The following is a 13630-nucleotide window of genomic DNA, read 5'->3' as shown; positions in this document are numbered from 1 at the left end:
ATATAATCATGTTATATTATATAATACTTATGTTATCATTATTTAATCATACTTTTTAAGTAAAATTAAATAAAATAATTTATTTGTTAAAATACGAAAAAAATATATATTATATAACAACAAAATTTGATTTAAAAAATGCTAAAATTGATCGCGTAAAAATATAATACAGGACTATATAAAGAATTGAAATCACATGCGTATAATACAGAAGTGCATTCAAATATGAGACATTTTTAGACAATTTTAGAAAAGATGTATTAAAGGATTTATAAGTACCTATATTCACATACATTTTAAAAAAAGTATCTGCAAAATTTATTCCGTAGTTTTCTACTAATATGAATTTAATGCTGAAAAAATAAAATTAATTAATAAAGGATATACTTGCCACCAATATTGACGCTATTTGACACATTTATGCATAATATGTGTACAAAATAACATATGCTTTCAAGTGAAAAGCATTCTTTTTTTAAATAATATCTCGCCACCATGATAAAATATCAATTTCAAAAAATGCCATTTGCATAAACAAATACAAATTATATATAGTTCATATTTAGTTCATATTTAGTTCATATTTAGTTCATAGCTTATTTGTTTTTGTACATATATTATTCTTTTATCTTTTATAAAATTTTATTTATTTACATTACGAGAATATAAAGATTGAAACTAATTTCTTTTTCGGATAAATCGATTCTATATTTGAAGAGAATAGGCGATTAAAAAGAATTGAAATATTTGTTATATATCAAATTGAAATATTAATGTATTTCAGTCAATATAGAACACAATATTCCAAAGAAAAAATATAAATATCTCGATATGTAATATCTCATGGAACATCTATTCTCTACGATGATGTCTAAACTCGTACAATGTCGCTAATAAGAACTAATATTATTATATCAGCGTTCGTTTTATTATCGTCTATCGTCGTTGTATTGGATAACGCTAAACAAAATCGCGGCCACACGCAATATTATAGTTCCGCCTTGCGATCGAATAAATGATCTGTCATCTTTAACTTCGACATAAACTCTGCAAAGATACTCCATAGGAACGTTTAAACCGTCTATTTATACTTAGCGTTTCCTGTCAATTATATTCAGGCCATTTCACAACTTTGAACTCTCAGATGAGTATTCGTTTTCTGCTTTATTAAAAAAGAATTCTAGGATTATCAATAATTTCCATTGCTTAACAAATACAGTTTGAAATAAACTATGTGGCGGGCAAAACTCATTTTCGCAATCTTTCGAGAAATACTTTTGCGAAAGAAGTAGATTTCAAAAAGTAAAAAAGTATTTGTCTATTTGAGAGTAGCGTGATGTTAATATGAGTTATTAAATCTAATGTAGTATTTTCTGAAAATGATCAGTCAGTATTATTTTGTAGATTAAAAAGCAGGCTTAAAGGCCGCACATTTGAACATATATATAGATATGACACTTTTCATATTTTATTGTATTTATACAATATATGTTTTATACGTTATTTTTCTGTTCCCAAAATATTAAATCAATTAACAAATTCAATGAAAAATATTAGAATTATTTGATAATTGAGCAATTTCACATCCGTTCATTAGAAAAACAATTCATCGTAACATTATTGCTCCCATCGTTGTTCCCATAATCCATAATCAAATGTTTTTCACTCGTTTAACTATTTCTACAGTCGTCTGTTAAAAAAAAAGAATTAAAATTGCTATTACACTACAATCTTTCCTTTCTAAAGAATATTATTTCAATAATGTTTAACGTCTGATATTTTTACAAAGATCATCAATATTCCGAAAACTCTCCGAGAGCTCTCTGAAGCAGTAGACAACAGTAATGGATTCTGAACGTTCCATTTTACATATTTCGTTACAAAGCACTTATTTAAGAAGAATGTATAAAAACCAAGTCGAGTACTGTAAGTTCGCACCGTCAGCCTTTTCAACAGCCTCTTCAGTCTGCTTCCCGGAGCCAAGCCATTGTCATGTCATTGAATTAGACAAACGTACGGTCCATCAATAAAACATTGGCGACCAGCTTCCGCGCCGACATTCGTCAATGGTGATCGGTATATATCCGGTTGTTGACGAAGCTGGTAGACATTGGAAGCAGTAATTGGTACCAGCATTGTTATCCCAATGTTGTGCACCTTTGCATTGGAATCGGACTGCAAACTCGAGTCTCTGACCAATCGGTAATATGTGACAATACAAAATAAAGGAGAATTTATCGCTGAAGCCATCACACGAGTTAGGCACATAGGTTGCCTGCAGGTCGCTGAAGTTCCGCCACGAGTTGAGGGTATACCGCACATGTACAGATTTATGAAAATCGAGATTGATTACGCGCACTGTGCCTTGGATTGCCAGAGTCACCGGGTCCTGTACCACCACATTTTCCAAACAAACCCGACGTTCGCGCACCATATCGAGAAAGTTCGGCATACCGCCTGGTTGTTGAAAAAGCGGCACTAGCATTCGGTCGATCTTTCTCGGTATCGCTGACGTAGATCTGCGCCTGCCATCATTCTGATAACGGTCACACCAATCATCGCTGATGGATGTCGTGTTGTCCGAATTGCTGTCCTGCGGTCGAAAGATGTCATCGTAGATCAAGTCGCTATACGCGGAATTGGGTATCTTCGGTATCTCGTCCAGGAACGTTCTTACATCGGCCAAATCGAGACCAAGCTTGTCCGCAAATCTGACAATCTTCTTTCTATGCGGCGTGCCCGGTGGCGTTTTTCCTGTCTTCAGTGAGGAACACCTTCGAACTCGTTGTGGTCTGTCTTCCTCTTCCTCCACCGTCTCGCTTTGGGTTTCTTGTTCCGGCGATGAATCTTCCTCCTTCGCGGTAGAACTATTGCCAAGTTTCTTCAGTAACAGGCACAGCTTCTCTTCATCGCTATCGTTTAGTGCAATGTCTTTCTCGATTTTTAACTTCATCTCGTCCCTCGGGATCTCCTCTATCATTGTTGCATCATTCGAACATTCTAATGTAAACGCATCCGAAATATCGATAGTACTACTATAAGATGAATGATCAGTATCAGTATCACTGGCAACTTCTTCCACTTTTAACTGTGACGAGTTTTTTAACGAGATTGTTTCAGATTGTTCCAATTTTTCCTTGTTCTTATCCTCAATCATGTTAATTAAGTCTTCAGCACCATTAAAAGAATCATCTTTTGTTAGATCTCTATCATTTTCGACATCTTGCGTCGTGAAAAGACTACCATTCTGTGATATATCATTGATGGCATCAATTTCATCAATCTCATCCACATTTTTCTCCTCCTCTTCATCCCGTCTATCGAGTTTGTTAAATACTACTGTGCTGATACCATTATTCGGTAATTCAGAGTCAGAATGTGATTTAGGCAAACAGATACGAGGAATAACAGAATCCTGAATAGGTCTGAGTGGACTCTCATCCTGCAGCGATACAGTACTGTCGTCAAACGTGCTCCATAGAGACTCATGGCTGGGCGATGTCGTCTCTTGAGAGCTTCTACCGTTCAGTGAATCTTCCGAGCTGCAGATTAGTCCCTCTTGCCGATTTTCGCAAGACGTAGGATTTCTTCTCGAGGAACAACTCGATTCAGATGTGGTGTCATCGCAGCGTTCCAGATTCATATTTGCCCGTTTGCGTCCGTTCAATGCGAGCTTGGTCCTCGCGGGAACGGAAGTGTTAGAGAGATTCATGACCTCACTGTCTGAAGTACTAATAGGATCAAAATAGATTTCTGCTCTCGATTTGTCAGCATCAGAGGATTCTGGATCGAAAAACATCTCCGAGGAATCACTATCGGGTGGTGTACCAGTTATTGGGGATGCAAACACGCAAGACTCAGGATCTTGACGAACACTTGTGATAGCAGACGTCATCTTGGTTCCGCTAGGCGAGCAATGACAGGTGTCATGATGACTTGCCTTCAGGATCTCAGGGTTCACTAACATATGCGCCAATTCGGCGGCAGTTGCTTCTTCGGGAGGTGATCCCGGTCCATCCACTTCCGCCTCTTCCACTTCAATGTCGTAAAAGAGATCCGATTCCGGACTATGACGCGGCTGATGTTGAAGGATGTTGGATGTTGGATGTTGATTATTGGCAATTACGTGCCTACTGCTCGACGATGGATGAAGCCAAGAGGTTTCGCACGGTTTGGCGGCATCCGTGGTTCGTTCAGGTGAACCATTCTCGTTACCCAATGATTTCAATCGTTGATGAAGACACCGGGCGAACGCCTCAGCACTACCTCGACAGTTACTAGGAAGAAGAGAGCTGACTAAACCACAAGAAGGACCACGAGCGTTGCCTGCTGAGTCCATGCTGCCCATTTTGAGGACAGTGGAGCTGGCTGTTTCTTCGGCGTGCCTGCCCTCCAAGGGCAAAGGCAAGGTCGAGTTGTTGTCTCGGCCTGCCGGCACGCTGGCTGAATTACCGTTCTGGAAAATAAAGCGATGAAGTTAAATCTGATTTGCGATTGCGAAAATTGGAAAATAAAAACTATGAAACTGCTAGAGATTAAATATAGGATATACATATACATTGGAGTGAAATTTTAAAAAAGTTCAAGATCTATAGATATTTTTTCTTATCTATCTGCACGTCATTAATTGTCGTCACGAAATGTAACGTAAAAATTTTTTATCGCAAACGATCTCTCGCGACACGATCGTATCAATCATCAGATTAAAAATGATAATTAATTTTTGTTTTTTTTTCTCAAGAAGATAATAATCGAGATTATTAATCAAGTGTAATTGCACTAAACATATTTTTCCTATTATAAAATCTTGCCGAGAGTTGTAGCCTAGGATTTACGATCCTATAATTAATCATCTTTATTTTGTCGATCGTGAGTCGAGTTCGCAATATACAAATTGAAGTTAGCTCGTTAATAGCTTGTTAATGGTATGCAAGTAAAACAAAAGCAAAAGAAAACAAAAAGCTGAGAAAAACATGCATTAATGACGTAGTTCGTCATTAATAGTAACGAGAGTCACAACATTGGCTCATGGCCATAATATTACGCGTATCGAAGCAGTGCTGCAGGAAATACAAATGATCGGTCATTACGACCCACGTGCAGCATTCTACGCTCAAAGTCCACCTTTAATTGCAGCTTTTTTTATTTTTCATAAATACATATATCCAAAAATAAAAAAAAAATTATAAATTATTCGAATTTATATAATTTTATATTCTTAACAAAAACAGCTGAACTCAACATAATCGAAAATTTTGAAACGTTTGAATATTAACATATAACTATTTATGAGACAAGAGAAAGATTAAACAGTCTTCTCTTACACATTCTTTGCTATCGTATACAAGTAATGATTATTTTTGGTATTATGAAAGCTATATAATTGGCCGACGACAGTGATTGGCAAGCAAAATGCAACGTGATCGTTATTTGAATATGTAACGATATAAATCATCATTTTATCGTTGCCAGATTCATTCATAACCCATTTATCTAAATGCACAAGATAAGTACAGATGATCTTTCGCTTCAAAAAAAGAATTCACCGTTATATCGTATAATGATAATTCTAAGTTCACATACAAAAAAAATGGCAAACACACGGAATCACGTAATATAATAAAAGAATAATAATCGAATAATAATCAAGGGGCCCACGCGAAACTACTTGCTAAATAGGATCGAGAGTGCTTAGTTAGAAAATCGCAGCACACCACTGTGAGAAAATTGGAACGATATAAATACACGCTCAATTGGCCACGAATCAATTCCTCACCTCTAGAACAAGAGCGCTAAGGTGACACTTCGCTCGCGTACATACGAATCCTGCGCGAATTTGCTACATCTTGCAAATATGGACAAATATTCGGCAAACAAACGATTTATCGGTATTTATTTTCATCTCTAAATTACGACACATCGAACGTGATGATTTTAAATTTAAGGCCACGTGAAAAAATAACTCGCTTTGATTTATATAACTGGTGCTTTCGAAAGCACGTATCTCATATTCGTCGGATAAAATTTCTTCAATCAAATTTCTTCAATCAAATTATATACTGATATAGAAAAATATCTTTCAATTTCTTAATAATTCACAATCATTAATAATAACTTCCTCAAGAAATAATAAGTTTGACATATCCGTCAATTGATATATAAGATAATTCAGAAAATATAGTAAAATAATATCGTTTTATGTTAGATGCGAACATCAAATTGATATCAAACCGGTTTTGCATCGTAACTCAGCAGGGAAAAGGCAGCGTACGTAAAGAGGTTAAATTTGAAGCAAGCCCGAAGTGACAGACAGGTTTCTCCATTTTTCCATTTATACGCTTCGCTATGGCTACGCTTCAGACACACACGTGTTAAGGCTTGCGTCGCGTCCAATCGCGTCTGATAGCGTCTATTGGAAGTCTAGGCAATCGCGATGGATAATAATCATCACATAAGATGAGACTCGGCATGAGCTTTAAGGCTATTGGCCTCAGTGATGGCATGTAACACACACAAAAGAGCTTATAATTTCATAGATATTTAAAGAAAAATTTAAATTTTTTTTTAAATCACGGATTTTTCGTGTCACAGATTCCTCATAGATTTCAAATAAATTCTTTCTCAATAGAAATATTTGCTATAGATACATTGTAAATACTTATTATATTATATATACAATTACATTACAATAGTAGTGTAGTTGTGTGTGTGTGTGTGTGTGTGTGTGTGTGTGTGTGTGTGTGTGTGTGTGTGTGTGTGTGTGTGTGTGTGTGTGTGTGTGTGTACACATATATAAAATTATTGGAATTTATGTTGTAGATAATCCGATATCTACGTGTTCTTTTCGCGATTAGGTATCATAATTAAAAAAACAATTTTTTTATTGCTTTTGCTAAAAAAATTCATAAATAATTTATCTACACTATCGATACACATATCGTATAGTTTTTTTTATTAGAAATATCATATATTTCAATGTTTAATATATACATTTCCATCTTCAATTTTTAAATAGATATAATCTGCACAGATCTCGAATTTATTTCAAATTTATTCCAAATTTAATTTTAAAGTAATCTTATAAATATGCAACATTGGACCTTAGAGAATCAATTATGGGATTGTTGCAAATTGTTCGCGCAAGTTTATTTTTGTGTGTTTATAATTGAGACATTCAGGCAGAAGAAATATATAAATCGAATAAGATTAATCGGTGAAAAAACGAACAACTTCTAGGATCTACAGCAAAAAACTTGCCACAAGCTTAGAATCCGTTGTTGCGAACACTTCTTTATCTTATTTGCGGTAACTGCGAGTTAATTCAAGTGTTTACAGATGCCAATAATGTTAAGCAATAATGTTTTATTCCATGCAATTTTTATTGATGGGACTATTAAGAATAAAAACTAAGGTGCGTTTCACAATTGATTCTATTGTAATAAAGTTGTTCTTTGCGGGATTTAACGATATCAATTTAATAGATCAGATCTATTGCTTAATAGTATATACACGATGTCTATAAACTCTGCCCCTATCCAGCCCCTATCTTAGAAATAGTTGTAGATATGGAAGACTGTTTTATATGAAAGTCGAAGGATACGTGATAAAGGAGACGTGATGATACGGACTTGTCTTTGAATGACCTTCTTAAGATTAGATCAATGTAGCTAATGTTTTCTTAAATGGATATTTCTTATTTTTTATTGTACATTCTTGTAGCTTATAGAGAGTTTTTCGAGAATTTTTCAAAACAAAGAGTCCTTTTTTAATTAATAAGAGGAAAATCGTCGAAATTGACATAGATCTCTTAAAACGAAACTCTTATTTCTCAAAAATTAATTATTGCACTTTATTAATACTAATAAAATCATGATCTGTTTAGCTAATTAAAGAAATACAGACTCATAATTAGTATATTTGTAGCTTGTTTCTATATCAAATCAGTTAAAAACAAATTCTAATCGAATGTGTAAAATAAAATTTTTACAATTTTCTTTTGCAAATTGCGTAATTTAAATAATAATGACTATATAATACACGTCGTTTTAAATGCTTATAGTTTTCTAAATCAATTTTATTTATATTATTCTCTCTTACTTTTTTCACAACACGATTTGAATATAAAATTGATGCAGTGTAAACCACCATACTTGTTTGTAAAACAGATCATGAGCTAAATCTTTATAATGTTGCTTTATAATGTTAAATAACTCTATTGGAGCTGAAGGCAATCGCGCATACATGGGAAAACTCTTGAAAAACTATCATTACATATTTGCATCTTACAGAATAATATAAAGTATAATAAATATGCATATAATTCAATAAAAACGCTTTATAACGAAGTAAAATAATTCTATATAGAAAAATCTTGTATAGATGCTTTATACAGATAATTCTTATAAAAAAAAAAAGAATAAGAATACATAGCATTACTATCTACTATATCAATTTTTGAGCAAGACGCTCATTTTTGCTTATCTTACAACAAAATTTATTATTGCAAAATTGCAAATAGTATTATAAAAACTGCTTATACTATAGATAGAATTTTACTCTTTAGTTTGTACTTATCTATGTTTTTAAAGTTTTATTTTTATCTTTTGTTTAAGAAATATTGTCTAAAAGTAAAGTGATACATCAATCGGCGATTTCCTCTACTTTTCGAGTTACAAGGCTTGAACATTACAGTATCATTGGCACTAGTATTATCTAACGTGTCCGATCAACGGCTAGAAAATCTCTTAAAGTTCAAGATCATAACCTAGATGACATTTGTTAAGATCAAGATTATTGGAAGTTGTTCCCCCTTTTTTCATTTCTAAATGAATTTTTATTATAAAAAGTGAACAACTTCCAATGGCCATGGTCTTGACAAATGTTATCCAGATCATGAACCTGAATAACATTGATCTAAATCTTGAGAAGATTACTCAAGATCAAATCCATGTATTCGCCATATATCTCTCTTAATATCCTTACATCCTACAACTACATTTTTCCATATCTACAGCCATTTCCGAGATATAGAACCAAAATATAGAACCTCAGACTTTATACCTCAGATTAGATACCCTGTATAACAATGTCATATTGTATTATGTAGAAGAGACAAAATTAATGTCATGTGCAAATTAGTAAGCAAAAAAGTATCTTCGAAATTTTGTTTTTGAGATAATCAATTTTGATAATTAAAGAACTAATAACACCATACCGTTCTTTATAAAATCTGAATAGAAGTTTCATTAATTTTACGTATGATACGCTATTACTCTATTATAACTCTATTTGGTGACAATTATATCAATTTTCCGATTTAACTGCCGCGTCTTAAAATTTAGAAAGATACTCAGACACACTTCAAAAGATACAACATTTCCAGTGAATCTATTTTCGTCTCATTGAAAGAAAGAGAGAGAGGAGAAGGGACGACGTTTTATTTCCGTGCGATCATTCACCGACATAGTTTAAATCGTAACTACTTGACCCGTAGCTGGGGCACCGTCGCAATTTATCGCGACAGATTTATCGCTCTCTTTCGCGATCCGCAAGGAGATTGCCCTTCGAGATCCCGCTCTCTAATTGATTAATAACAAATTATGCGGAGAGATGATGAATCGTGTTACTCGTAAGAACCCCCCAATTCTCTATCAAAAAAAATAAAGTTCTCGTAATGTACAAGGTCAAATCTTTAAAGCAATTACTGCTTTATAAGTGGATGCATAAATTGCAGTTGAAGTGTTAAGAGTTAAATTTCCGTACAATTCTATTATATCATATATAAATTGGAAAATTAAATATTATAGATTTCTAAGAAAATAAAAAATACAATAAGAATAAGCTGTAGTATTTAAAGAAGGTGTCCATTCGATGGAGAGAAAAATTCATTGAAAAAAACAACAGGAGAAAACTCATTTTTATTTACAATTTTCTACTATTTAATTATGTGTTGCTTTATTGTTTATAGAATGTGGAAAAGCCAGATATTATGACTTGAATATTGATTGAATTCAAATCACGATTACATGCTCGAATTGTTACAGGCATTATCTAATTTCTCAGATAATCAATGATGAATTGAGAAATTTAACGCCATCAAAAGCCTGATAAACTGACAGAATTTACGTACGTTCTTCTTATCACTCCGACAAGCAATTATATAGACATTAGTTATTTGGATTTTACTTTAATTGATTAAACTCACGTTTATTCATAAAATGATAAATTACACATTATCAAGTTATTGTATGAAAGGCTGTAAATTTGTTGTCTCAAGTTACTATGAGAATGCATTTAAATTATCGTTTTACTCTTTTAATCGAAACTTTTTTCTCTGCCTTTTGCTTAATAATAAAAATTATTACGAAAAAATTTGTACAAATCTGTACAAATTTTTACAGATCTCTACAGATCTCTACAGATTATTAAAAATTGTTTGTATAGCAGTGAGCTTTCAAATTTAGTTAATTTAATAAAATTTGGATTTACACAATTATATGTTAGAGTCCAAACAAATTCACAAAAAAGTAAATAGAGATCGAAACAAACATTAATTAATAATTCATCGATACATTTGCACACAAACGTTATGTCTCGGGTTCGAGGCCGACGAGGATCGACTTCTTGCCAAGAGTAAATAAAATCGCAGTTTATATTTAGCCGGAATGGAAATCTGCGAAAGCTACACGGTTTTCAAGAGAATGATTTTATATCTCTAAGGAAGAGACTGTGACGATCAATAAAGACACATGAAAACCTTACTCGAAAATTGTTATCCCGACAACGTTGTGAATATACGATGAAAGAAGTAAGTGATTTCGTAAGAAATAACGGCTGCTCTATATGCAAACAGTTACAGAATAATGAATAGATAATAAAACACAAAATTGTAAATAGCGATAGATGGCATAGTAATTAATCTACTGCCGTAGTAATATACCGTGTTGCTATTTAATTTCGATTCACCTCTAATGAAAAAAACTTGAATTTTCTTAATCTTCTAATTACAAATCTTCCTTTTAAATATCTTATCTCTTAAGTCAATTGCAATATTTTTGAAAAAAGTTTCTGAACTAATCACACAATTACAGAGATTTAAAAAATGATTATTTAATCTAATTAATATTTTTATAACAAAATTTAAAACAATTCAATTACAATGTGATAATATCTAACAAAACAAGGTCGAATGATCATTATTAACAAAACATTCATTAATAGCACTTCAAATAACTTGGCGGATGAGCATGTTCGAATAAGATTCGAGAACACCGATGTCTACGATTGCCAACCGCAATTTAGCTTTTTATTGACAGCTATAAAATGACAAGATAAAAAGAGAATGACATTCGACACTTTAATATACACAACTAGATATCCTTTGGCAAGTAACATATGTAGACGCATATCTCATGCATAGATATCACTCATCGGCATTCGTTGTATCGCGTCCCGAAATGCACTTCTTGCGTAGTTGATCCTCAGTAAGACGTCCAAAAAATGTAATGAAACTACAAGTGGAGAAAAATTCGAGAACAAACGCGATGATCGCATATCTTTTCATACACATCGAATCGCGATTGTCAAATTCTCTTTTACCGTGTACTACTAAAAAAAAATTTTCCCATTAAACGAACAAAACCGCAAGCATGTAATTTGAGACGAATAGATATTCTGCAAAATGAGCATTTCCCTTTCATAAATTCAACCTTGTCACCTCGCCCAATTTTATACCCTATCTCAAAGAAACTTTCCGGGAACCGAGAGACCATATGTCATTAATCTAATGATATCTGTGATTAGTGTGTAGAATTTGTTACCGAAGAAAGATTACACTTTGCGGCTTAAATAAATTTTCTCGTCGTCGTCCTTCCGTGGGTCAATGTGATTGCATCTGCATACCGCTGCATCTCCATTGCTAAATGTAAGAGAAAATTAATCCTTCTTATAAACTCGCGTGACACTCAACTTTTAAGCCGCGTAAGCGCCTCTGACAGATGTTTGGAGAAATCAATATTGCTTTATTATTTAATGGAACCTACGTACAAGCGTAGATTTTTATCAGCGAGAGTAACAAGATTCATTTCTGTACAATGATCAAAAACAACAAATTTTATTTAAATGCAATGTTCTCTAAACAATCGTATCGAGTATCGTGTCGATAAGAAAGGTCATCTTATATAATAAATGTCAATTCAACAATCATATTGCTCGCAATTTAATCTTATAAAGTTAGCACTATGCGATAATAGGTCACATAACATGATATATTAACTAATATTTATCACTAGGTCTGTACGATCCGTTTGTATACGGAAATACGACTGTGTTAAATATTAGTGCACTATGTATTTAAAAATAGGTAATAATAGAAAATTTTTTCATCTGTTTTTTCTGACAACTAATACGCAACTGTATATAAATGCCCTGTGAAGATATATTACTTAATAAAAAAAAAATTCATTATTAGAATTCAAATTATTATATTATAAACACTTCACAGTACGGATAATAAGTTTAATAATATATAATAAATCTTTTTATTTGAAAATTGACAGAAATATTTTTAAAACATAATTGTTAATAATTTACTAATAAAATTTGCATACAGGATTTATAATTAAAGAGAAATAAAAAATAATATGTTGATAATCGATTTCAATATTCTTGATCACATTAATGTATTCAGCAATTGCATCGTAATATAACGGATTGAATCAAAATAATGATCTTTATTCAACGTATAAGTATGTAAATGATTTATACATAACGTTTATTATCAGATATGAATTATTTGAATCATAAAGCATTAACTAGTAGTTGCAATTAAAATAAACTTCAATCACTCTAAGTGGACCCATCTTCGTCAGCAATAAAGCATCGATACTGATTGATTCTGCGATTATTCTTAAAATACATCTCGGGTAAAATTTACTTATCTTAGTGTCTCTGTCGTGTCTCCTTATTATTTATAAATAAAATTAGGATTTATTAAAAATTTTTTTTCAATTTTGTTTTTCCGTATCTCTCAGTTGTTATAACTCAATGTCAAGACAATAGCAATAACTGATAAGATGCAAGAATCTTAAATATATATAAGCTTGAAAATATAATAAAGAGAACGTTTTTTGTCTCATTATTTAATTAACAGACCATAGCGGACTAAAAAATAGATCAAAATTAACGCTTTATTGTTATCGAAAATAAAAATTATCTCGTGAACCAATTGAAATATGTTTACTTGTGCATTATGAGATAATAACTTCTGTCATCTTTATACATTTTTTTGTTGTAGAAAGAAAAGAGAAGCCGTATGAAAAAAAAAAGAATTTATTCTAGAGTAATTATGTAAAATAAGCGCAATGTATAAACAGAAAGAAAAGAAAGATAAACAAACATGTGACGATATTAACATTTGTATATAAAATCGTTTATTATTAATATTATAAATTAAAATATTCGCGTATGATGGATTTTATTGCCTGCCGCGATGGCGTGAATGTTCGGACAATCGTGCTAAATAATTGCTAAATAATTGTTAGACGTAAGAAGTTGAAGATAGCGATCAGTCAGTACTTGTACATGAAAAAAGCTCTTTTTGACATTCGAAAAACAATATTTCTTTACGTAA

General features: G+C 32.4%; 1 protein-coding gene across 3 annotated transcripts in view; it reads right to left on the bottom strand.

Annotated features, from left to right (window-relative positions):
- Positions 1-1513: 1513 nt before the first annotated feature.
- Positions 1514-13630, bottom strand: part of LOC108690158 (glycogen-binding subunit 76A) — a 23383-nt gene continuing 11266 nt past the window's right edge. For all 3 annotated transcript variants that reach the window (XM_018197318.1, XM_018197317.1, XM_018197319.1), the window contains one exon: positions 1514-4456. In XM_018197318.1, coding sequence (XP_018052807.1) covers positions 2024-4456 — 2433 coding nt within the window. In that variant the 3' untranslated portion in view covers positions 1514-2023. The remainder of the gene's footprint in view (positions 4457-13630) is intronic.

Source organism: Atta colombica, unplaced genomic scaffold, assembly GCF_001594045.1.
Source record: "Atta colombica isolate Treedump-2 unplaced genomic scaffold, Acol1.0 scaffold295, whole genome shotgun sequence".
Lineage (NCBI taxonomy): Eukaryota > Metazoa > Arthropoda > Insecta > Hymenoptera > Formicidae > Atta > Atta colombica.
The sequence above is the reverse complement of the archived record's forward strand: the minus strand, read 5'-3'. Positions and strand labels throughout refer to the sequence as shown.